We start from the raw sequence: 24,320 nt of genomic DNA, 5'->3' as shown, positions 1-24,320 counted from the left end.
CCTGAGACTGCCCAGTGGTAAGCTTCCTTTAAATTTCCTTTGTCAGTCACTTATTTGGATCTTACTTGAAACAGAAGGGCCTACAGAGGGACCCCAACTCCCTCTGCTTCAGGAACCGTCTTTCAGAAATTGGATCGTATCCTATTCAACCAGGCAAATTTGAGCTCCACTGTTAAATTGCAATGGCAAATATGAGATTGAGGGAACTGAGTGAGACAGGAGTATCTGTCATCAGGATGCTGTGGTCGTATGGCTGGAACTAGCTCTTTTTAGGAGGTATTCCCCACTGACACTCAGAGGTCCTAGAACTCAGGAGGCACTGTCCTCTGACCTCAGAACTGATATGGTTCAGAGATGGCTCTTTCCTATTATTTCAAAGGGCATCGAGGAGTAGCAGCTACTAAACACTCAGCCTTAGGGGACACACCACACATGAGGATGAAGGATCCTCATCCCGGCACTTACGGCATGTACCTGGGTGGTAGAGTTATAACAGGACGTGATTATATGGATTCCTGGGCTGAGGTCATGGTCCAGTCAACTGCTCTGGCCACTGGCTTTTTAATGATTTGAATAGGTGCATCTAGGCCCAGGATGGGATGAGTCCCTATGGATTCAACCAGCTGACAACTCTGACCAAATTAAAAACCCTGGTTTCACACTAAACCCCTTTAGTGCCACCAAACTCCTGTGAGAATTCTCATTGGAACAAGGCTGTGGACAAAGGCAGGGTCTCTCTGAGACCTCTCTGAGGCAGGCAGAACGCCTGTGGGGAATAAACTCTGCCTTGGCATGAGCCCGTGCCCGGGGTAGGCCACAGCAGCCTGCACCCTGATTCCAGCAGCCTGGGAGTATGGGGTGCCAACAGAACCACGGGTTCTCACCCATGGTTGTTACTGCTGGTGCCCTGCCCAGACACCCTTTCCTGTGAGGACCCATCTCCCAGGGGTTGTGAGTTAGTTAGCTCACATCTGCCCCTTGTCTGAAGAATTGTCTGATCAAATGGAGGCCACCTCACCTGGGAAGCAACACCCCCTCCCAAACCCTTCCCCAGTCCTCAGCCCATGACCTATTGGCCTGGCCTGGCCTCAAGGTGGGGCTAACCTGTGGGAGAGTTTGTGTTCCAGAATTTCCCTGTGGGATCAAACAAAAGCCAGACTCTAGCCAAGACCGTGCTCTTGCTTCTTACCCCTGCCCTATTCTGCATCCTTTACTCCCCTTCTTCCAAGAGCACCCCCACCCACCCAGTGAATCTCTCGAACAAGAATTTCCATCTTGGGCTAAGGAATCCACGTAAGATGCGTCAGGCGTCCTGCTGTGTAGACTTGGTCATTGGTAGAGAAATTCCATCAGAGCTCTTCTTTTCCACCGAGGCAAAATGTATGTTCTCAGAGCATTTGGAGTCGGATTATTGCCCAGTAAATCAGCCCCTGCAGAATTTGTACTGAGTCCTACTGAGGAAGGCACTGAGGGACTTAGTGTCCCCAGTTTCATGGCATCTGACCAGAGAGTACAATGCACAGCCATCAGGTCTAGGTGTGGGCCCAGAATCCATCATGCCTGCCAGCAGCAGGTGAGGTGGAAACATGGGGGGACACCACAAGTGCCAGCTGAGATCTCCCGAGTGTGAACAGTCTCGACCTCATGGGTTCTTGTGAGGGTTAGTCTACACAGAGCAGGTAGAGCTCTGAGCACCGCCTGGCACATGCCAAGCTCTCAGTCGTGAGGCTCTTGGCTGGTGCCATTGCTGTCACCATCTCCTGCAACCACAGGATCCAACTCAGGGCCCGCTCACACATCGCTCTTCTCCAGGCTAGGAGACCCTGACGTTTCTCCCTTCCCTCAAGATGGGGTGGCTAACAAAGATCTCTGCCCCTACCCATGAAAACCGTCTTCCAGCTCTTGTCCTGTGGGAAAGAGCACTGCTCCTGACCCACGAGCTGGCCCTTGTTTAGCTCCTGTGACATGTCCTGTGACAAACCCCCATGGTCACTGAAGGGAATTGGAGACAACCTTTGGAATAACGAAACTTGCTTCGACAGGCATAGTGAAGTGGAAAGCAGTGTTTTCCAATGAGTCATGGTGTCTAACTGGCGGGTCCACACAGGAAGAACCGTTGGGACTAGTCAGAGATGAGGCCGTGCCTTTCTTTCTACAGCACGATATTATCAGGGCAATTCTGCCTGGGCAGAGGGAGGCAAGACATGCCTGGAAAGTCTCAGTGTCTAGATGTGACACGCAGAGGTGTCCATTTTTGTTCTTCCTAACGATCGTGTTTAACATGTGACGGCCCTCTTGTCAGCACCTTCCCTGTGGACACTGCTGGTCTGTGGTAGGTTCATTTTGCTGGCTCCTCCCAGGAGGCCTAAAGTCCACTTCATGGAAACTTCTGTGAAAACGTCTGGCTTTGCTCTAAGGCTTAGTGGGTGCCCATCAGACCACTTCTCTGACAGGGGAGAAGATGAAACAATCAAGGAACTATTTTTGCCTATATGATTAACCAGCTTATCACCTGTGACTCAGTGTCAGGCTCTGGGCCAACAAGGCAATGGAGATCCAAATGAATAGTTCCCCTGGCGCCTGCCAATGGCTGGAGGGAAATGGTGCACCTCAGAAGGAGGATATAGCCTTTGGTATAAACCCCACAAAAGCCAGGGATATTATCCTTCAACCTAACAAGAGGACATGAATTCAGACCTGCCTTGGTTTGCAGAACATCTTAATCTGGATCAAAGGGAAAAGGCGACATCTCCATCTGTCATTATATAAAAAGCCAATATGAGATGGAGAGGCAAGAGGGGTGGAGGGTAAAACAACAATAACCAGGGACATACCTCACAAAGTAGCAACCAGTTAAATATTCAGAAACAGTGATCTCTTAGCTGCCTGGTGGCCTTGAGCCCTCACGGATGTGGGACCAGGCGTCCTCATCTTACCATTCTTTATTGTCACTGAGATAAATGAGCCCCAGACCCAGTCTTTCATCTTGCTTTGGATGATGGCTGTTTGTGCCCATCTGTTCCCAATGACTAGAAAAGATCAAGGTGTGGACTGTACCAGGGGATGCCAAGCAGGCTGGGGTGGGGGTTTCAGCCTTAGGGGGATTGGAGCACTTCTTTCCCCCGTGAACACCTGGACTTGCTATACAGTTGCTAGAGGAGCGTTGTGCTTGAAGTCTTGGGAGAGCTCATTCCCACAGAAAATTACAAGTAAGCAATGTAAAAGTCCAAGATATTTCTTCAGTTTTTGCATTTTGCTCTGCATTGTCAGAATTTGTACATGCTTTGGAGCCAGCCCTGATGGCCTAGTGGTTGGAGTTCTACACTCCCCACTTCAGCAGCCCAGATTTGGTTCCCAGGCGTGGAACCACACCACTCGTCTGTCAGTAGCCATGCTGTGGCAGTGGCTCACATAGAAGAGCCAGGAGAACCTACACCTATACACAACTACGTACTGGGGCTTTGAGGGGGGAAAAAAAGGAAGGAAAAGGAGGAACGTTGGCAACAGCTGATGGCTTAGGGTGAATCTTCCCCTGCAAAAAAAAAAAGGAATTTGTACATGCTTTCTAGTTTTGAATATTTCTACTATGGCTATAGGAAGCCCATTTTTCAATGCTCCAAATGAGAAAGGAAACGTATTGGATGTCCTTTCTGCCGACCAGCCCAGGTTTAAGAGCAAGAAGCAGGTTTAGGAGAGAAGAATGACAAGGTCACATTCATAGAATTTAACCAGGGAGAAGCCTCTCTTTTTTCCGCTGCTTGGACACGTGAATCAATGAGATGAAAGAGAACTCATCAGAAAAGAGCCAAGAAACGAAGGTGGACGAAACCGTGAGAAGAAAATAAAGGGACTGTTGAAGACCCCTTCTGATGGTGTTTGCCCCTTACAATTCTGAATGCTTCACTCACCAATTATAAAAATATCCTCTTTGTTATATCAGAGCCTGGCAAGGAGAAGGGATTCTCTCTCACTCTTTGGCCAAGAATTCCCCTGAAACAGGAGGTGGCTCCAGAGAACTAAAACCGGAAACAGGTAAGCGATTGCCTCTGAGAAGTGGGTTGGGGACGGGAGAGGTGGAGAGCCTCCTCATTATAAATCCTCCAAAGTGCTGTTTTGTTTTGAGCGGAAGGGAAATTATATATATATATGTTTTTATATGGTCCTTGCCTCCCTGTGCCCTGGACCCAGCATCCTGGCCCTGGCTCAGTCCTGGGCCTTGCTCTACCAGCCCTGGTAGATAGGATGGGCCTCGGAGAGCAGCTCCTCAGGAAACAGGCCACAGGGGGCCTCCAATGATGTGTCGAGGTCACATAGCTGAGTGGGGTAAAGCCGGGACCCCCGAGGTCCTCCAGCTCTTGGTCTTTCCCTGGGGCCTCATCTCAACCTGTCCAACGTCCAGACTGCCCAGCCTGTGGCTCTCAGCCAAATTCCACTTGAAAAGAGCATTAAGCTTCTGGGGTCAAGATCACTGTTGGCCGCCCCTCCTTGAGGAGTGGAGCAGGGCAGAAACACGAGGTCTCCAGGCCTGGAGGAGGAGGGCAGTGTGTCAAGACATCCCTGAGATGGGACTTGTGACAGTGATGACACCTGCCAGCTTGGTGGTGCCAGGCTTTCTGCCAAACACCTCACCTGTGTTAGCTCATTTAATCCCCACAAATGTTTATTTATGAGGTGGGTACTATTACCCACCCCCACTGTTTCACAGATGAGGAAACAAGTTAACTTTCAGAGTCAGGACTGAATCTTTGACCTTTGGGCTCCAAGCTCAGGGTTCATCCCATGACATGCAGCCTATTACATCCTTGTTTTAGAGATCAGGCATAGGAAGAGATCAAAGTTGTAAGGTGCAATGTAGGGAATGCTTTGAAACAGGCTTGGCTACTACTGGATGTGTTGTGTCTCCTGGCTTCCTTCTGGACACCAGAGAAACCAAGAGAGGAGGGCAGAGGGGAGGAGGAAGGGGGAAGTGGGGAAGGGGAGGGGAGGTGCAGAAGGAAGGGAGAGGAAAAGCGGGAGGGGAGGGGGAAGAGGTTAGAAGAGAGCAGAGGCAGAGAAGCAGGTACAGTGCCCTCTGCCCTTCACTGGGGCTCGAGGAGGCCGCCTGCGCGGGCAGCTCCAGGCTCATCCCTGTGGAGGCTGCCCACAGGGGCTGGTGTCGTGCCCAGAATAAACCAGATGATGCCCTGGACATTTAGTTTACAATCAAGGCAGCACACGGGCCCCCAGTAGAGTCAGTGGGTCAGGGTGTGGTTCTCTGCCCAGAAAAGCAAATTGCAAAAAACCCTGGTATGGTTTGGGCCCGTTCTGTAAAATGAATAACATAAAATAGTATTCACTTAGGCAAAAAGTCTGGAGAAAAATCCCACAAACTCAGGGGTGGTCATCTCTGGAGGGCTCAGGTTAGAGGAATTTTTGACTTCCTGTGTTCTGTATATTCCTACAATGTTTAAATGTTTAACGATGCACATGTAATGCTTTGGTAACCAGAGCGACCGACAAAGAAATGTTTTTAAAGAGAGGGGGTATCCGGACCCTCCACCTGTTATCCTCTCCAGGCTTCCCAAACAACCAACACGTGCCAGCAGCCCCACACCCTGTGTTACCAGGAAGTGTTTATGCCTCAGAAGGATTTTGTCCTGAGTGTGCATGATTAATTATTAAAGAGATGTTGTCAATCCCGTCAGATAAGTTCAGTGTTTTGTGTGAGGATTGAAGTGCTAAGGCCTTCGTCTCCTGACTTTGTGCACTGTTGCCTAGGTGTTAGTTTAAAAAAAATATATGCAACGAGGCGAAATTGTGTGATTTTGTTGTTTTCACGAGTGTCTCGATGCTGAGACCTGAAATGCCTTTACTATTTGCGACAGCTACAGTGCTTTCCTGATCTTCAAGCTCAGGAAAATAGGTCACTGTTATAAGTACTGATTCGGTGAGAAAGAGAGGCTGGGTGAGATGCAAAATCAAAGAGAAAAATGCACGATCCGAACAACTGAGCTGCACTGATGACAGGCGGAAAAGGAGGCCACAGGAGGGGATGCCGAGGAGTGAGAGCAATCGAGGCGACATCCCAGCAGAGGTCAGCTCGGGAGCAGGAGATGGTGGAGGGGAGGGCATCTCAGAGGGGGAAGGCAGACTCAGGCAGAAGGCAGGAACTCAGGGGCCAGGCCTCCACTGGGGCCCACTTGCCACATTTCCCCTTTTCCCTCAGAGAGGTTGAAGTCCCCGCCCAGCCGTGGCTGTAGGCTCCGGAGAGGGTGCTGATCGGAGCTGGGAGGGAGGCCCAACCTACTCCAACTCTGGACTCTGCCCAGGCATTTCCACTGAAAGGAGAAGATGAGCTGAAAGTCGAGAAGGTTGGACCCAGCTTGTCCCCAGGGAAACGCACACCTCCATCTGTCCCTGAGAGTGACTTATTCACCACAAATATGTGAGTAGGAAGAGGGTCCTGCCTCTGTCTGTTCAGCTGTGTGTCTGTCTGTGCATATGCACAGGTGGCTGGTCTTTCCTGGGCTCTGCCTGTGTGTACACTGCCACATGTGTCCCTGCTCCTGTTTGTGCGCATGTGTACCTGCCTCTGGGTATGTGAGCTTAACCAGTCTGGCATTTAGATAGACTAGGGTGCTTCCCAAGAGAAAAAAAAGAGAAGGAACAAGAGTGGGGGGAGATGGGGTCTTAGGACTCTCATTTACAGGTGAGTCTAAGCCTGTGAACTGAGCTTCAGCAAAAAAGGGGGACATATTGGCTCTCATCATTGAAAAGTCCAGGGGTAGGACTGGTTTCAGGTATAGTTGGATCCAGGGCCTGGAATGATGTGATCAGGATATTGTCTCTACCTCCAGGCACAATGAGCTCTGGGATGGTATAAGTGGTGCCAGGCATCTGCTCTCCCTTCTCAGCCTCTCCCTTCCCATCCTCCTCCCATCTCCCCCCTTCACCTGGGTCCTGCCCAGCCTTCCCCTTTCAGCTCTGGGCTCTGACTTTGTCTTTCAGCAGAAAGGTCTGACTCATGGAGGACAATGCATCAAGACGAAGAGAGTCCATTTCTCTCAGATCCATGGCCAATGGTCTGGAGAACGCAGGGGCCGAGTTCTTGGAAAACCTGGTCTGTCCCCTTCCCCATCCCTCTCCTGGCCCCCTGGTAGGAGCAGCTTTTGCTCACCATCTTCCTTCATGGCCCCCGGTGCCTCCCCGGCACCTCTTTGCTTGAACAGTCAGGAACTCCCCGATGTGTTGGCCTCCTCTGCACAGAGCAGACCCCGTATTTCACTCATTAAACATTTGCTGTGTACCTGTGATGTGCCGGTGTGGCCTGCCCCGGTCTGAAAGGTCAGGAAAGGTCTCCACAAGGAAGTGAGACCTGAGTTGTGATCTAAAAGCTAAGAAGCAAACACCACGTGATGGGGGCCGGGGTCTCTGGGGAAGTCTCAGCCTCCGGGGAGCCGGTAATCTTGTCCTTGCTCCGTGGTGGCCAGGTGGAGCCCACCACCTAGAACTCAGGAGCCCGACATGACACCCTTTTTGCCCCCAACCTCCCCTGACAAAGCCCCCTCCCCTGCACCACATGGCTCGGCCCCAGGGTGTGCCTTACACAGTGTGATCTGCAAGAATAACTCCCTACACACTGGAACACAACTCCACAGACCGTGGGGCCAATGATGCCCTGGAGCCTCAGGTGAGGTGGCCTTGACTCGGACCTCCCAGCCAGCCACAGCTGAGGCAGGGGTGACCCTCCCTCATGTAGACCATGAGCTCCCTGAGAGCAGGATGTGTCTAGCGCAGAGCTCAGCACACAGTAGGCGCTCAATGCGTGCTTTGCGGAATTTAACTCAGTTGCCCTCTAATTACTTCCTGTGCAAAAGCCCAGCCCCCACCCAGCCCACCCCTGAAGGGCCCGGCTGGTGGCAGCCAGGGGCTCTCCCACTCCACGCCCTGGCTCCCACTTGGAGCAGGAGGCTCACTGGGGCTGCTTTCTCGGACCTTTAGGAGGAAGGCTGGACCCCTGGCAGTGACTGGAGTCCTGCAGTGGATGGAAGGAGCGAGGCCGGTCCGGAGCCCTCTGCAGGATGGTAGGTGGTCTCTGGGAGTGGCACAGGCTGGCTGGGGGAGGAGGCGGCCATGGGGATCAGGGCTGGGGAGCCTCCTGGTAGACGGGGAGGGGGCTCCCCGGAGCTGGGTGCAGGAAAGGCGTAGACGTGCATCAGCCAACAAGCCCCACAGGCCTCTGCCTCGGCTGTGAGCCAGGCTGGAGCTCCCGACCTGCTCTGAGGCAGCCAAAGCAAAATCCGTCAGGAACCCCAATATGGACCTGGGGGCTGCACCTGTGGAAGTTGGATGGGGGCCTCGAACCAGCCTGGACTTCCTCTCAACCTCTTCATCTACCTTCTACCCCGTTCAGCCTCTGGGGCACCTTGGGGAACCTTGAGGCTCAGTTTGAAGACCCCTAGACTGGGCCAGGGCCCTTGTTTCACATGGGGAGTCTGAAGCCCAGAGACGGAGAGGGACGGGCCCAGATCACACAGGCAGCAAGTATGAGCCTAGAACTTGGCCTCCTGACGCCCGGGTCCACCGAGGTCCTCACTGGCCAGATCCTGAGCTGGGGAGAGCATGATGGGCAGGAGGTGGTGGTGGGGATTCCCTCTGTCAGCCTTCTGGGGGAGATTGGAGAAGGAGGCCCCACTTAGGAGGTAGGAGGTGGGGACAGACAGAAGGGAGAGAGTCTCCTTAAAACAGCAGCTGGTGGCTGAATGAACATTGAGAGACCATCTCCCACATGCTCAGCCTGTGGGACCCCAGAGGCTATTCAGGTACCAGCCTTTCCTCCAGGGATAGACAAGTGACCAAAGGACCAGGCAAGAATTGGCATTTGCACTGGGCCTGGAAGGCAGTGGGGGCCACTTGATGGCTGCCAGGAGTGGAAGCGGGCTGTGCACACATCCTCTCACTGGGAGCTTGCTGACTCAAATAAGTGTCCCGGGGACCAAGGGGGTGAATGCAGAGCTGGGAGCCTCTCCAGTTTGTCCACAGATGGTGGAAATGGGACAGGGAGGGGAGGCAGCCGTCGTTTTCTGTGCCTTCTTTATGTTGGTAAGGTTCTTCTCTTCGTCTCAGTTCATTCCCTCCCAAGCCCTGGAGGCAGAGTTGTCACTGGGCAGTGGTGCTGTTGCTCCAGCTGCAGGCACAGCTGGTGCAGATAGAGGCCGGAAAGCATGGATGGCCTGGCCATTCCTCAGTTTCCTCTGGGCCAGGGTTGCCCTTCAGCGCTGTGGGATGTCAAGGCCTGTGCCTGGCTTGCCCTATGTTGCCATTTTACTGGGGACATAGCTGAGTGGCTTCCACCTGGAGGTGTTGAGGATCCCCATGGGGGCGGGAGTTTGGGGTGGCCACTCATGGACCCTGCTGGTCGTCTCCCCAGGAGGATCCTGCAGCCGGCCCTGGGAGTGAGACGCTTCTGCAGGGAGCACGTGCGGCTGTGGAGGTGGATCTGCATAGGCCTGCTCTGTACTGGTGAGCCTGGGGCCCAGCCCAGCCTGGGAGACAGACACTCCCACCCCAGCCCCCAGCCCCCAGCCCCCACCACTCAAGTTGCAGCCACCTCCCCCCAGCCACTCACAAGGGGAGAGTCATTCACTGACCCATTCATTCAACAAAGGTTTGCTGAGCACCGACTCAGGGCCAGCTCCTGTGCCAGAAGAAGCTGGGGCATCAGAATCGAGCCAGACCAAATCCCAAGGCACTCTCTGATCCGTAATGGAGAGGGGAATAAATATTTTCACACAATGCAGTAAGCTGTCTGGGAGCACCAAAGAGGGATGGCAGGTGATCAGGCAGGAATTCCAGGAGGAGGTGACATTCAAGTCTCATAGGTTGAGCAGGAGTTAGCCAGGTGGAGGGAAAGGACAGTAAGGAGTGAGAACACACTTGAAGCAGAACCATAGGAGCAAAGGTGAAAACCGGCAGGGTGTGGGCAGGGAGCAGATAAATAGTCTAGTGCGGCTGGAGGGTAATGTTCTAGACAAGGAGTGCCAGAGGACAAGCTGGAGTGATAGGAGGGCACGGTATTGGGAGGGGGTTGGAGGGGGACGCTCAAGCGCTTGGATTTTACCCTCAAGGCCAGAGAGAGCCATTGAAGGATTTAAACAGGGAAGTGTCAAGGTCAGAGTCACATTGTGGGACCCTGGAAGAGGCGAGCAGGAAAGATGGGGAGAAGGAGACGTTGAGGGCAAGAGTACGTGTGTGAGAAGATGAACTGGTGGAAGGTGGAAGCGGGTGACTTTGAGCCATCCTCGGGAAGCAATGCCAGCCAAATCTGGGAGCTGATCAAGCGTGCAGAACGGAGACCCTGGAATCCAGGATGCCTCAGGGTTCTGCTTGGGTGACGGGGTGGGTTATGGTGCCCCCCACAGACCTAGGGAGCATGGTGGAGAAGGGGGTCTTGGCAGGCGGGATGATGAGTTGTTTGGACAGGGTGTTGAAGTACCACTGCCAGGCCATGCAGGAGGAGAGGAGGTGTCCCAGGGACCCCTGGAGAATGAATCCAGAAGTGGGTCGAGGACAGAAGCCCGGGGACCAGCCCCACAGAAGGAGCTGGCAGAGGAAGAGGGGCCCTGAAAGAGCCTGAGAAGGCGTGGAGATGGGGGCGGGAGCAGGAGACCCCGAGAGGGGTTGGTGCCAAAGCCGAGGGAGCAAAGGATTTCAAGAAGGAGAGGAAGATCCACAGGGGACCACCGAGAGAGGGACTGAGCAGGGTCCATGGAATTTAGGGACAAGGTGGTCACTGGTGGCTCACTGGTCACTCCAAAATCTCGATTGGAGTGAACGGAGGTGAGGCACTGTAGACAGCAAGTATAGACAGCTCTTTAGAGAAACTTTTCATATGGAAAGCAGAACAATTCATGGATAGAGTGTGACAGTGTCAAGGAGGGGTAGTTTGTGATGGGAGACACTTTGACAGTGTTTATGAGCCGAGGCAAGGAGTTTGTAGAAAGAAGGTGAAGGACTAGGAGACAGAGCTGAGTGGTAGAGCAAGGTTCCCGGGGCCCAGGGAAGGAGGGCACCTGGACTCAGGGGCAGGGGCAGATCTTCATCGCTGGAGGCCCACCTCATCCTGTCAGGTGGAGACGGAGAGGGAAGGTGGGTGTGCATGCAGAGACTTCGCGGGGGCCGGGCAGGGGAGAGGACATGAGAAACAGGACAGCAGTGGCCCCAGTCTTCGTGATGAAATCGAAAGAAGGGTCGTCTCCAGCGACGGGGCTGGTTTACGGCTCCCCGCAGCTTCTTTCCGGAGATGTCTGAGGTAGTGAAGTCTTGCTTTGGCACAATCTGAGCCAGGGGCTTCTCTGTTCCCCTTGCTTCTGCCTTCACTCAGACTCAGCTTTGTTTCTCTTGAAGAAACGATCGAATTCCTTCTAATAGATCATGAAAATTACCTACCTCGTCCTATTTCCACTCTCGTCTTGGCTGTCAGGAATCCAGTCTCCGTCACTGTGTTCCTCACCGTGGCCAACGTCCGCTTTCTCCACGTTTGGATTTTGATCTCCTCTGGCTCTTTAATATCGCTATGGTATTGTGTGTTTTACGGTGAGGCCCTTGACGTGCTCTCCGGGAGCTGGTGTGACAGAGAGATGCAGCTCACATTCTCAGCGCCTTGGGCCTGAGCTGCAGCAGTGGCTTCCTCGCCTTAGGTAGGCTTTCTCCCTGGGTGCAGTTGAGCCCTGGCAGGTTAGTGGCATGGAGGACCTCAGTGTCCCCAATCTCAGAAAAAGAGCGTGCCTCTTGCTCATAGTTCCAGCCAAAGTCCCCAGAGGTCTTTGATTGGAACAGCCCGTGTCATGCGCCCATCCCTGAACCAATCCCTTGGCCCTGGGGGATGCGGTGGTTTCCCATCCCTGAAGTGGGTCAGGCACCACTGGACCACAGGGACTAAGAGTAGTGAGCGGTGCCCAAAAGGAACAGAAAAGTCCTGTCACCAGAGGGGTGAATGGATCCTAGATGGATGAAAATACTTACTAAGACACGTTTCTCCTGTGCCCTGCCTGGAGGATTCATCCCACTGCCTCCTCTCCTGCACGATGTGCCAGTCACTCCCTAAGGCCCCAGTGGCCACAGGCCCCTAGAGAAACAGACCTGGGTTGGAATCCTAGTCTAGTTTCCTCCCTCTAGGAGCCACTCGCTTCGCTGGTCTCAGAAGCCTCGTCTCTAAGTGGGCATCACCTAGTCCCGGCCTGTGGGATCCTTGTGGGGAATAGTCGTATGAGTGCTGGAGAGTGCTGGGCACAGCTCCTGCCCTGGCCAACTCCCCTCCCTTCCCCTCCCAGAGCCCTGTGCCTGCGTCCTGGCACCCGTGTGCCTCTAAATGACACCCATACAGGCAGGGATTCCAGGCCACAGACTTGTATGTGAGAGAAACGTAACTTTGTTTTCTACAGCTTGGCTTATTTTCTCTTTCAGTTTCGTCATTCCAACTGAGTGGTGGGAACTTAATTCTGTCAATTTGGAAAGTCCCTTCACCCCTGTCCCCAGGAGTCCCCAGGGAGGCTTATCCGCCATCGGTGCTCAGGCGTCCACTGACCTGTCCGCTTCTCCAGCTGGTCACAGGGTCTCTGTCCTTGCAGGTGGCCGTGGAGACAGCCCCGCCCACGGCCTGCTCTGGGCTCCCACCTCTCTCCTCTGCGAGTCCCTCACGGCGGTCAGCAGTCGTTTCTGCTGCTTCGGGGCCTGCTGAGGTGTGCGGAAACTCAGAAGCTTCCTGCAGCTCTGCCTGCACCTGCACGGCACGGGCACTCCTCTCTCTCAAATCTCGCTGCCTCCCTGGTGTGGGCCTCCTCTGCTTGCAATGCCACAAACACACCTGGGCTTTTGCCACCTCCCAGGCTCAGGCTGGGAGCAGGGGCAGAGCCCCCTTCTCTGGGACCCACCAGCGTCCTTGCTCTCATCATCCTCCAACTGGTCTGGCCACAGAGGGGTACAGGGAAGGGCTCACACTTACTCATAATGTTTCATCTCACATTTTTTATCCAATAGAAAGGCCAAAAGTCCTTTTGAAATTCATAAGCCAGGGAGAGAGAGTTCCCCCTCTGCTATCTGCTATTGTATTCCTTTCTTGAGGCATAGCCCAGGCTGGCTGAGGTGCTCACAGGGGAGAAGGGCGAAGGGGAAAAAGGAAATTCTAGGAAGAAAATGGTCATTGATTAATATTTCAGAATAGGATCCTGGCACACACGCGTGAACTCGTTCCTGGAGTAACGGACTCGTCCATCTCTGTCCTCTGTGGAACCTAATGTGACTCTGGAACACACCAGGCTCTCCTTTGATGCTCAGAGATGGGCCGTCTTGCCTCCTCCTTACACATCTCTTCCCTCACATTGGTCAGAACTTTACAGTTTGCAAAGCCCTTTCACATACATTCTGTCCGTTAGCTCCATAACAACCCTCTAACTTGATAGAGATGATTATTCTCAAGTCCAGAAGAGGAAACTGAGGCTCAGGGAGGTTGGGTCACATTCTCACCTTCCGAGCTCTGGATGGAGTAAGATGGAGCCGGCGGGCGGGGCTGCAGGGGCCTGGAGAGGTCAGTGTCATCATCATTGACCCCTTCTCCGTCTCTTCCCCCACCGACTCCCAGCATTCGCTGCCTTCCTGCTGATTGCCTGTCTCCTGGATTTCCAGAGGGCCCTGGCACTGTTTGTCCTCACCTGTGTGGTCCTTGTCTTCCTGGCCCACAGCCTGCTAAAGAGGCTGCTGGGGCCGAAGCTGTGGAGGCGTGTCGAGCCTCTGGGGCATTCCCGCCTGAACCTCTGGCTTAAGAGGTGAGTGAGCTCACAGCCCCAAGGCAGGGCTGGGGAAGGGCTGCCGGCTGGAGGCCTCTTGTCAGCTCCAGGGTCACAGCCAGGGTGGGCGAGAAGGGCTTCAGCCCTTGTCCCACCAGAGGGTTTCTGTGCCATGGGGAACATACCCCACCCTGCTTGCCTCCTGGGAGGCCCCGGGCCGGTGTTGCTGGGTGGCTTCAAAGGCAGCAGCCATTTTTGTGACATTTTGCCAGTTCCCGTCTGGTTCTCTGGCCCAGTTACAACAGGTGACTATGACATCTGAGAACAGGACTCAACAGTTCCTGAATTCAGAGATCCCAGCTCATCCAAGCGGGGAGGGCTTGGATTAGTGCTTCCTATCAGATCACCTGGGGCCTGTGGGAGTCACACAGCTGCAGGCGCCCACCCCTGGAGTCTGAGTCAGCAGGCTGGGTTGGGGTCTAGGTGTCAATATTTTCAGTTAGCCCCCAGGGGATTCTGACGTAACCAGCCATGTACCTGGACAACAGTTTGGGATCCCCTGGTTTTCAAACTGAATTTCTTAGAGACCTGGAAACTTAGGAGATGCTATGGGCAGGAGAGGGAGATTGGGGAGGAGAACATCAAACACCACCCCCACCCCCATCTCAACCAGGCAGCTCTATTTTATCTGTTTTATGGATCAAGTTTTGCAAAAAAAAAATTAGCTGGAAAAAAAGGTTTCTATGGCTTAAAAGTCGGAAGACCACCTATCTATTTTAGCACTCTACTTTGTTGACAAAGAAACCGGTGCCCAAAGGTGTCCAATGACTCAGCCAGGGAGGTACAGGGCACAGTGGTGTTTCCCAAGTCAGATCCAGCAAAAAGATCTGAGCCGGCCTTGGGAGAACCAAGTTTTCATTTTATTTATAGATAGATTTACTTTTCCATTTGCCTTCTCTTTGTTAAATAGATTTACAAAAGGATTTATTCTTACAATTATCGTCTGTTTATGACAGATCATTGATAGCTGGTTTTCCATTTGAGGTATTGACATAAAATTTCCTTTAAAAAATATATGCAGAAAAAGTAGACTTTATAAAAACTAAAAACATTTTGATTCAAAGGACACCAACGAGAAAGTGAAAAAATAACCCACAGAATGCGAGAAAATATTTCAAACTACATATCTGATAAGGGACTTGTATCTAGACTTACAACTCAACAATAAAAAAACAAATAGACCAATTGAAAAATAGGAAAAGGATTTGAATAGACATTTCTCCAAAGATATACAAATAGCCAATAAGCACATGAAAACATGTTCAACATCATTAGTCACCACGAAAATGCAAATCAAAACCACAATGAGATACCGCTTCGCATCTACTAGGATGGCTATAACAAAAAACAGAGGTGATAAGTGTCGGCGAAGACATGAAAAAATTGAAACCCTCACACTCTGCTGGTATGGTATGGATGTAAAATGGTGCAGCTGCTTTAGAAAACAATTAGTCAGTTCCTCAAAATATTATACATGAAGTTACCACACCCAGCAATTCCACCCCTAGGTATATACCTAAGAGAGATGAAAACATGAGTCCATACAAAAACGTCTACACAAATGTCCATAACATTATTACTCATAATAGCCAAAAAGTGGAAACAACCCAAATGTCCATCAACTGATAAATGGATACATTAAATGTGTATATCCATATAGTGGAATATTATTCAGCCATATGAAGGAATGTGGTACAGCTGTGTGTCACTTAACAGCAGGATACATTCTGAGAAATGCGTCATTAGGTAATTTTGCTGTGTATGAACATCATAGTGTTTACTTATGCAAACCTAGATGGTATGGCCTACTACACACCTAAGCTATATGGTACTGATCTTATGGGACCACCGTCACATATGCAGTCTGTTGTTGACTGAACCGTCGTTATGTGGCACCTGACTACACTGATAAACACGACAATAATGATGAAGCTTGAAAACATTGTGCTAAGTGTAAGAAGCCAGTCACAACCACATATCGTATGATTCCATTTATATGAAATATCCAGAATAGGCAAATCTGTAGAGACAGAGAGTAGATTAGTGACTGGCTAAGGCTGGAGGGTGAGATGGAGAACTGGGGGGGTGATAGCGAGGGATGCGGGGTTACTCTTTGGGCTGATGAAAATGTGTTAAAATTGATTGTGGTGATGGTTGTACAACTCTGTGAATGCATTAAAACCATCAACTGTACACCTTACATGGTCAAATTGTATGGTTTGTGAATTTTGTCTCCATAAAGCTGTTTAAAAAATATACACATGTAGTTTCAGCTTCCAGTCAAGATAGAATAACAGAGACCAGATTTATCCTCCTACTTGAGAAACAACTAAAAAACCAGAACGAATATATGAAACAATAGCTCTTAAAACATTGGATATTAGGCAACAAAGGACAGTGATCCTTGAGAAACAGGAAACAAATGAGGTGAGCCTTATGATTGCACCAGTTTACTGCATTGAGAGAGTTTCCAGGCCACAGTGTGAGGGAAGGGAACCAAGGTGGGGCCAACGGATGTCCTGAGTTGAGGAAACAGAGCTGGGAGTCCAGGGGAGCCAAGGTGGCTAGAGTTCCCGTTGCAGAGTACCAGAGAGGAGAGAGGTGGACACAGAGAAACTCCAGAGGTCTGCCGAGGGTCCTCCTCGAGTCTTGAATTGAGTTCTGATCAGTGAACACATATGAGGAGACTACCCAAGGCCTAGGAAAGGACCACCCAACAGGATTAAAGGGAGCAGCAGTACCTGGAAATCACACAAGGCCTGGAATAGTGTTTATTCTCAACAGAGTGGAAAACCTCATCATTCACCGGGCATTGTCTGGAGCACTAAGAGCGAACTTGGGTCAGTAGTAGGGAAAAATTAACCAGAGAATAAACCCTGCTCAGGCTCTGCCTGACAAATCTGGACAACAAAACTGGAAAGAGTCAAGCAGAGCATGAGCTAACCATCGCACAACTTTACGTGGGCAAATATACGTGTAAGTGAAGTCTCCAAAGGAGAAGGAGGGAAGAAGAAAATACTTGAAGAAATTATGTCCAAAAAATTCCAAATTTGATGAAAATTATACCCAAAGATCCAAGAAACTCCATGAACCCCCAGCACAAGAAACATGAAGAAAACCACACCAAGCATGTCATGATCAAACTCCTTAAAACCAGTGATAAAGAGAAAATCTTAAAAACAACTAGAGAAAAAAAGACGTACAGAGGAACAAAGATAATAACAGCAGATTTCTTCTCAAAAACAATACAAATGAGGAAACAGTGGCACCGTAAAAAACAGAACCAAAAACGTGTCAGTCTAGAATTCTTTACTGGTGAAAGATCTTCCTTCCCCCAAAAAAACACTGGAGAAATAGGACTTTTTCAGATATACAAAAGCTGAAAGAAATTTTCAGACATAGGAAAGCAGACCTGCACTACAAGAAACGTTCAAGGAAATTTTTCAAACAGAAGGAAAATGATACCAGTTGGAAACTTAGATGTACGCAAAGGAAAGAAGAAGATCAAAATGGCAACCATGTGGGTGACTATAACGACTGCTTTTCTTACTATTTAAATTTCTTTAAAATGTAGTCAACTTATAAAGCAAGAATAATAACAATGTATGTGGAATTTATATTATACGTAGAAGTAAAAAACAATAGTGCAAAGGCTGGGAGAGAAGAAATGAAATTATACGGCTGTGTGTTTTTTATGCTGCATGTGAAGCAGTATAATACCATTTAAAGGTAGATTGGGATAAGTTAAAGATGTGTACTATAAATGATAAGGCAACCACTAAAATAACACAAAAAAGAGTGATACCTAACCAATTAAAAAAAAAGAGAAAAGAAGAATCACTCAAAAAATAGTCAGTCTGAAAGAAGGTAGAAAAGTGGGAAAGGGGAACAAAGAATAGAAGAGACAAACAGAAAATAAATAGCAAGATGGTAGGTTTTACCCCTCCCCCCATACCAATATTCACATTAAATGTACAGGCCAATATCCCTCATGAACAAAGATGTGAAAATTATTAACAAAGTTTTAGAAAACCAAATGCAATAATATGTAAAAGGTATATACCTAATGAGTGGAATTGCTGGGTATAACGTACAATGAGTGGGGTTTATCCCAGGAATCAAAGTTGGTTTAACATTAAAAAAATCAAAGTCAAGTATCATATTAACAGACTAAAAAGAAAAACCAAATAATCATGCCAATAGATTCAGAGGAAGCATTTGACGAAATTTAACATTCATTCCTGTGAAAAGATTCTGAGCAAACTAGGAATAGAAGGGAATTTTCTTAACCTGATAATGGGCAGCTACTAAAAATCTACAGCTAATATCATAATTAACTGTGAAAGATTGATGCTTTCCGATGAGATCAGGACCAATACGAGAATGTCTATTCGCACCACTTTTATTCAACGTGGCACTGGAGGTTCCAGACTGTGCAATAAGGTAAGAAAAAGCACGAAAACCCTGCAGATTGGAAAGGAAAGAGTAAAGCTGTCTTTACACAGACAACATGATTGTCTACATGGAAAATCCTATGAAATCCATGAAAAAGCTAATAGAACTAATAAGCGAGTTTAGCAAAGTTTTAGGATACAAGATCAATACATGAAAAATCAGCTATATTTCTTTATGCTAACAACAAACCAGCATAAATTAGAATTATAAATGCCATTTAGAATAGCATAAAACATATAAAATACTTAAAGATCAATCTGACAAAAGATGTGCAAACTTGTACATTGAAAACTAGAAAATATTGCTGAGAGAAATTAAAGACGACTTACATAGAGCAATATACCAGGTAGATGGATCAAAAGACCCAGTATTGTTAATATATCAATTTTCCTTAAATTAATCTATAGATTCTAATACATCTCAATCAAAATTATAGTGGGCTTTCTTGGTAGAAATTGATGAGATGATTCTAAAATTCATATTGAAATGCAAAGAACGTTAACAGCCAAAACAACTTAGAAAAAGATAAATAAAGTTGATGAAGTTATACTACCTGTCTTTAAGACTTACTATAAAGCCACAGCAATCAAGACAGTGTGGGATCCACATCAAAACAGACAAATAGATCAATGCAACAGAATAGAGAGTCCAGAAATAGATCCACATATGTATGGTCAATTGACTTTTAGCAAGGGTGCTAAGGCAATTCAGTGGAGAGAAGATAATCATCTTAACAAATTGTGCTAAAATAATGGGATAACCACATTCAGAAGGAGGAGGAGGCGGAAGAGGAGAAGAAGAGGAAGAAGAGAAAGAAGAAGAAACAGCAGCGAAGGAGGAGGATGAAGAAGAAGAAAAGGAAAGAACTTTGATCCATGCCTCACATTATATAAAAAATTACCCCAAAATGGACATAAACCTAAATGTAAAGCCTAAAACTATAAAAATTCTATAAGAGAACATAAGAGAAAATCTTTGTGACCTTGACTTAAGTAATAATTCCTAGATACAAAGCCAAAATCACAATCCATAAAAAAATTGATAAATTGAACTTTATTAGAATTAAGAACTCCTGCTCTTCAAAAGACACTGTTAAGAGAAAAGACAAGCCACGACTAGGAGAGAAGTTTTGCAAATCATATATCTGACACCTATCTTTGATCCAGAATATATAAAGGACTCTCAAAACTCAATAATAGAAAAAACAACCCGATTTAAGAATGGGCTCAAGATTTGAATAGACGTTTGATTAAAGAAAATATGTAAGTGACAAGCAAGCACATGGAAAGATGCTCAACATCATTAGTCATTAGGGAAATGCAAATTAAAACCACAAAGAGATACCACTATATGCCTATTAGAATGACTGGAATTCAAAAGATGGACCATACCAAGTGTGGGCAAGGACGCAGAAGAACTGGAACTCTTATATGCTGCTGGCGGGAATGTGGATTGTACAGTCACTTTGGAAAACAGTTTGGCAGTCTCCTAAAAAGTCAGACCTACTGGATGATTCACCCATTCCACTTATATTATTTACTCAAGAGAAATGAAAGCATATATCCATACAAAGACTTGGCATGAATGTTTGAATATTTATAGCAGCTTTATCTGTAATAGCCCAAAACTGGAAACAACCTAAATCCCCATCAACAGGTGAATGGGTAAACCAGTTGTGGTACATCCACATTATGGAATACTACTCAGCAATAAAAAGGAATGAACTGCTGATGTAGGCAAAAACATGGCTGAGTCTCAAAATAATCATGCTGAGTGAAAGAAATCAGGCAAAAAAGAATATGCATTGTATGATTCCATTCATTGAAAATGCTAGAAAATGTGAATAAACCTAGTGACAGAAAATAGATCAGTTGTTGCCTAGACACAGGGAGACAGGCAAGGAATTACAAAGGGGCACAAAGGAACTTTTGAGGGTGCTGGATATGTTCGCTGTCTTGATTGTGGTGATGGTTTTAAGGTGTATAGTGTGCATATGTCAAAACGTATCAAATTGTACACTCTCAACATGTTTCGTCTCTTATATGTCAATCATACCTTTCACAAAGTTGTGAAAAACAAACCCCCACAAAAACCTCAAAACATGCATTTAAATTTTTATCAAAGGAGCTAACTTCAAGAAAAATAGTAAGTAAAGAGATGTACAGGTGGCCCAGAGACAAGGCAGGAATTGTGCCTATGGAGCTGGGACTTGAGGAGTTTGGGAAACAAGGGCAGAAAGAAACAGTAAACTCTGGAGTGGCCTGCTTGAGTTCAGGTCTGGGTCGGCCTCTTAAGAGCTGGTATAGAACTAGTTATAGAATAGATTTGGCGGCCAGAGCACCTGGGTTAAAATCTCAGCTCTGCTGCTTTCTAGAGGGGTGGCCGTGGGCAAGTGATTTTACCTCTCTGTGCCTCAGTTTCTTCATCTCTGAAATGAGGGTGGTGACCATATGTCTCTCAGCACTGGGCATAGTTCCCGGCACATGAGGTGCTCGGTGAACACTGCTCTCAAGGGTGGTACCCAGGGAGTTGATGACTGGCTCAGGGCTAGACCTTGGGCACCCAGTGCCCAGCCCTGGGCTCTCAAACACTTTGTGCTGCCTCCTGGTCAAGCAAACGCCAGCCCCAGGGAGGGAAGCGTTGCTGTAGAGGTTGCATCTAGTCCTTGGTCCCAGCTGCTTGGCTCAATGATCTAGATTGATATTATTTCTTCTGGGCTTTTGGGGAACAGAGCCCGTGGCCCATAGAGCTGAGTTCTGGGCCACAAAATTCCCCCGGCTCACTCTGGCAAGGTCAGATGCTGGGCTGAGCTGAGCATCATTGCAGCTCTGAGAATTTCTGCCCCTTGATGAAGCCATGTGCTTGATACCATGCTAAGCTCAGTACACACATTCTCTTCTTTAGTCCTCTCCATGACCTTGAGAAATGAGAGGTCTTTGGCTTTATTTTCCCAATGAGGAAACTAGACTCAGAGAGGCTGGATGGTCTGCCCCAGGTCACACAGCTCTCTCTCCTCCCATCAGCCCTGAGCACCTCTTCCCTGGGGCCCTGGGTGCTATTGTGTGTGGGTGGGGGAGATGCTGAGGTGATGGCCTTCTGCTTTTCCCCTGCAGGGGTCTAGCCCTCGCTGCTTTCCTGGGCCTGGTCCTGTGGCTGGCTCTGGACACCTCCCGGCGGCCGGAGCAGCTGGTGTCCTTTGCAGGAATCTGTGTGTTCATCGGCCTCCTCTTCGCCTGCTCCAAGCATCACCGTGCAGTGAGTGTTGGTTGTCAGGCCCAGTGGGCCTCAGTCCCTCATCTCTCTCTGTCTCCTTGGCATCCATCCATCCCCTGACATCAGGACCCATCCCTGTTCCACAGTGTGGTTAACACCTGCCCCCAGGCTCCAACCAAGCTCCCGGAGGTCCTGAATATGGGGACCACAGCTAAAGAACCACAAAATGCTGAGAGGCAGCAGCAGCCCGTAGGAGGCCAGCTCCCCTTTGCTGGGGGGGCGGCCATCAAGGGAGAGGGGGTCAGGGAGGAGGAAAGACGGAGGGTCCAGGCAGACAGAGGTTACCCTGAGGCCAGACCTGAGGCCACCATTCCAGTTCTGTCAACCTAGTGGTGACGGGGACCAAGTGCCCTGGCACACCAAGGCTGGTCGAGTCTCACGTGGGTCCTTGGTTAGACCTTGTCCCAGCCCTGCCCACTCTCCCAGGCCCATTGCTGCCGAGAGTGTGGCCTATACTGAACCCAGGAGAATGTGACCATTGGCGACAGTCCCAGAGCTCGGGCTGGGTCCAGCCCCCATCCTACAGACAGGCCAAAGCTCTCGCAACTCCTCAGGAGCCCGTGCCCCGTGTCCTCACCCTACCTGTTCCCTGTGGGTCCCCCAAGGAGAGGAACTCACCAGGACCTTTCTATTGGGTGGCAGGTGTCCTGGCGGGCCGTGTCCTGGGGCCTTGGGCTACAATTCATACTAGGACTCTTCGTCATTAGAACAGAACCAGGATTTACTGCGTTCCAGTGGCTGGGCGACCAGATCCAGGTGTGTACGTGGGGCCATACTGCCCAGGGCATCTTGGGTTGCCAGGGACTAGAGGAGAGGACACTCGGTTTGGGGGGAGGTGGGTGATAAAGCCATAGAAAGGTATTGGGACCAGGATGGTGGGTGTGTACTGGGGCCCCAGACCAGGTGGGGGCTGGGCGATGCTGTGGCTACTTCCCCTGGGCCTGGTGCCACCCGCCCAGACAGAGCAGTCCCTTCAGAGGCTGAGGCTGAAGTGGAAGAGATCTCAGAACAAGGGGGTTCTCAGGGTCCCTGGGCACCGCAGCCTGCGGCCCTCAGCCGTCATCAGCGGTGTAGAACTTGTGAGAGTTAAAAGTGCAAAAAAATTGTAAGAGATTTACTTTGTGTGTGTGTGTTTAAAAATAATGTTCAATTTGTTGAAGTTATACTTTTTAAATTCCATCTTCTTTGTTGGGATAAACACACATAACACAAAATTTGCCATTTGATCCATTTTTAAGTGTCATTAAGGTCATTCACATTGTTGTGCAACCATCATGATTTACTTTTTAAAACAGGAGTTATCGAGGATGCAGTTGCCTCCTGTACTCACCCCCTCTCACCATCTCTCATTTCCACATGCTCTCTGGAAGGAGAGCTCGGGGGGCGGGGGAGTGGAAATCCTGCGTGTCCAGGCTCTGTGCACGCCCGCTGGCCGTGCCACGGGCATCTGCGTGGGTGTGGCAGAGGAAGACAGAGTTGCTGCTCTGGTCATGCCCCATTTTATAGATGGGAACATGGAGGCCTGGATAAGAGAAGTGACTTGTCCTGAAGTCACGGTGCAACTTCAGGACCTAAACACAGGTCTCCTGTAGAAGTGTGGCCAGATTCGAACACCAAGGACATGAGCCTGAGATGGGGACAGGATGGGGCCTGTGTCACTGGATGGGAGGGGAGTGGGCAGGCACAAAATGCTTCCCCTTTGCCCGCCTCCTCCATGTGTCTCACAGTCTTGCTTCCTCCATTGTCGCTTGTTTATTGTCCAAACAACTCTCATCTCAGAGTATTTCTTTAAAATTTATTGAAAAGATGTCTCTTCTGGAGAATGTGCTACGAAGGAGCATTCGCCTGTGAATGTGGCTTTAACAGCGCATGTTGCCAGGTGGTACCCCAGCCTCTGATAAGGCCCAGGGCCTGGGGGACCCCATCCTTGGGCCAACCCAGCCGGGTCCAGGAAGGCTTGTGGCCTCGGTGTCCCTCTCTCCCCACTGGGCTGCTGGGAAGGCCCACGGAGCAGGTGAGGCCCCCCCAGCTCACCCCAGCCTGGTTCTCCGGCCAGTTTCTGCCCTCTTCCCTCCCTGGCCTCAAGCTGGGTATCGTTCCATCTGTTTTCTCCTTTCAGATCTTCCTGCGCTACACCGAGGCCGGCTCCAGCTTCGTGTTTGGGGACACTCTCGTCAAGGATGTCTTCGCCTTTCAGGTCAGCTCAACTCTTGGCCCACGAGGCCTTTAGCAGCCGCTGCCCAGCACCTCCAGCTAGTGGAGTCTGGGCAAGCCGTGCCGGGCCAGGCCCCGGTGGAGGGGAGGGCTCCTGCAGGTAGAGCCGGGTACTGCAGCTGATGAGGTTTAAGCCTCGGGTCCTGGGAAGGGGCCACGGCAAAGTGCTCACCTGGTGATATGTTTTCACTACATTTTGTAAAATTTGCAAAACTAAGGTATATCTGCATTCTTTTCCTTAAAGATGAATACCCAAATGGCAGAATTGCTGGGAGGCTGAGGACAAAAAGAGAGGGTAGGGGCATGGGGATTGTGTTTGGTGCCACCTTAGCCCCCCGACAGCTACAGGGCCCCTGGACCTGTAAAGGACAGTTTCCAGGAACCCTCAGGCTCAAATGGTCCTCTCGGTGTGCTCCTCCTTCAAGGCTGCTCACAGGCGGCCTTTGACAGGAAGCCTGCCCTCATGAGTCCGGCTGCCAGCTACAGCTCCCTCCTCTGGACCCGCCTAGACCCACAGTCCCTCCCTCCCTCTCTCGTCCCTTCCTTCCAGCAAAA

At 49.8% G+C, this 24,320-nt stretch overlaps 1 protein-coding gene across 5 annotated transcripts in view; it reads left to right on the top strand.

Moving 5' to 3' along the window:
* Window positions 1-3,909: 3,909 nt before the first annotated feature.
* SLC28A1 (solute carrier family 28 member 1) overlaps window positions 3,910-24,320 on the top strand; it is a 48,682-nt gene continuing 28,271 nt past the window's right edge. Inside the window, exons 1-9 of one of the 5 annotated variants that reach the window (XM_070570820.1) lie at window positions 3,910-4,032; window positions 6,309-6,424; window positions 6,988-7,099; window positions 7,981-8,063; window positions 9,410-9,501; window positions 13,619-13,802; window positions 21,392-21,533; window positions 22,194-22,307; window positions 23,671-23,748. In XM_070570820.1, the coding sequence (XP_070426921.1) occupies window positions 7,004-7,099; window positions 7,981-8,063; window positions 9,410-9,501; window positions 13,619-13,802; window positions 21,392-21,533; window positions 22,194-22,307; window positions 23,671-23,748 (789 nt within the window). In that variant the 5' untranslated portion in view covers window positions 3,910-4,032; window positions 6,309-6,424; window positions 6,988-7,003. Of the gene's footprint in view, window positions 4,033-5,673; window positions 6,074-6,205; window positions 6,425-6,987; window positions 7,100-7,980; window positions 8,064-9,409; window positions 9,502-13,618; window positions 13,803-21,391; window positions 21,534-22,193; window positions 22,308-23,670; window positions 23,749-24,320 lie in introns of those variants that run through there. The other 4 variants (XM_008512669.2, XM_070570849.1, XM_070570830.1 and 1 more) reach the window with 4 other exon arrangements.

The sequence above is a fragment of the Equus przewalskii genome, chromosome 1 (genome assembly GCF_037783145.1).
Source record: "Equus przewalskii isolate Varuska chromosome 1, EquPr2, whole genome shotgun sequence".
Classification (NCBI taxonomy): domain Eukaryota; kingdom Metazoa; phylum Chordata; class Mammalia; order Perissodactyla; family Equidae; genus Equus; species Equus przewalskii.
The sequence above is the reverse complement of the archived record's forward strand: the minus strand, read 5'-3'. Positions and strand labels throughout refer to the sequence as shown.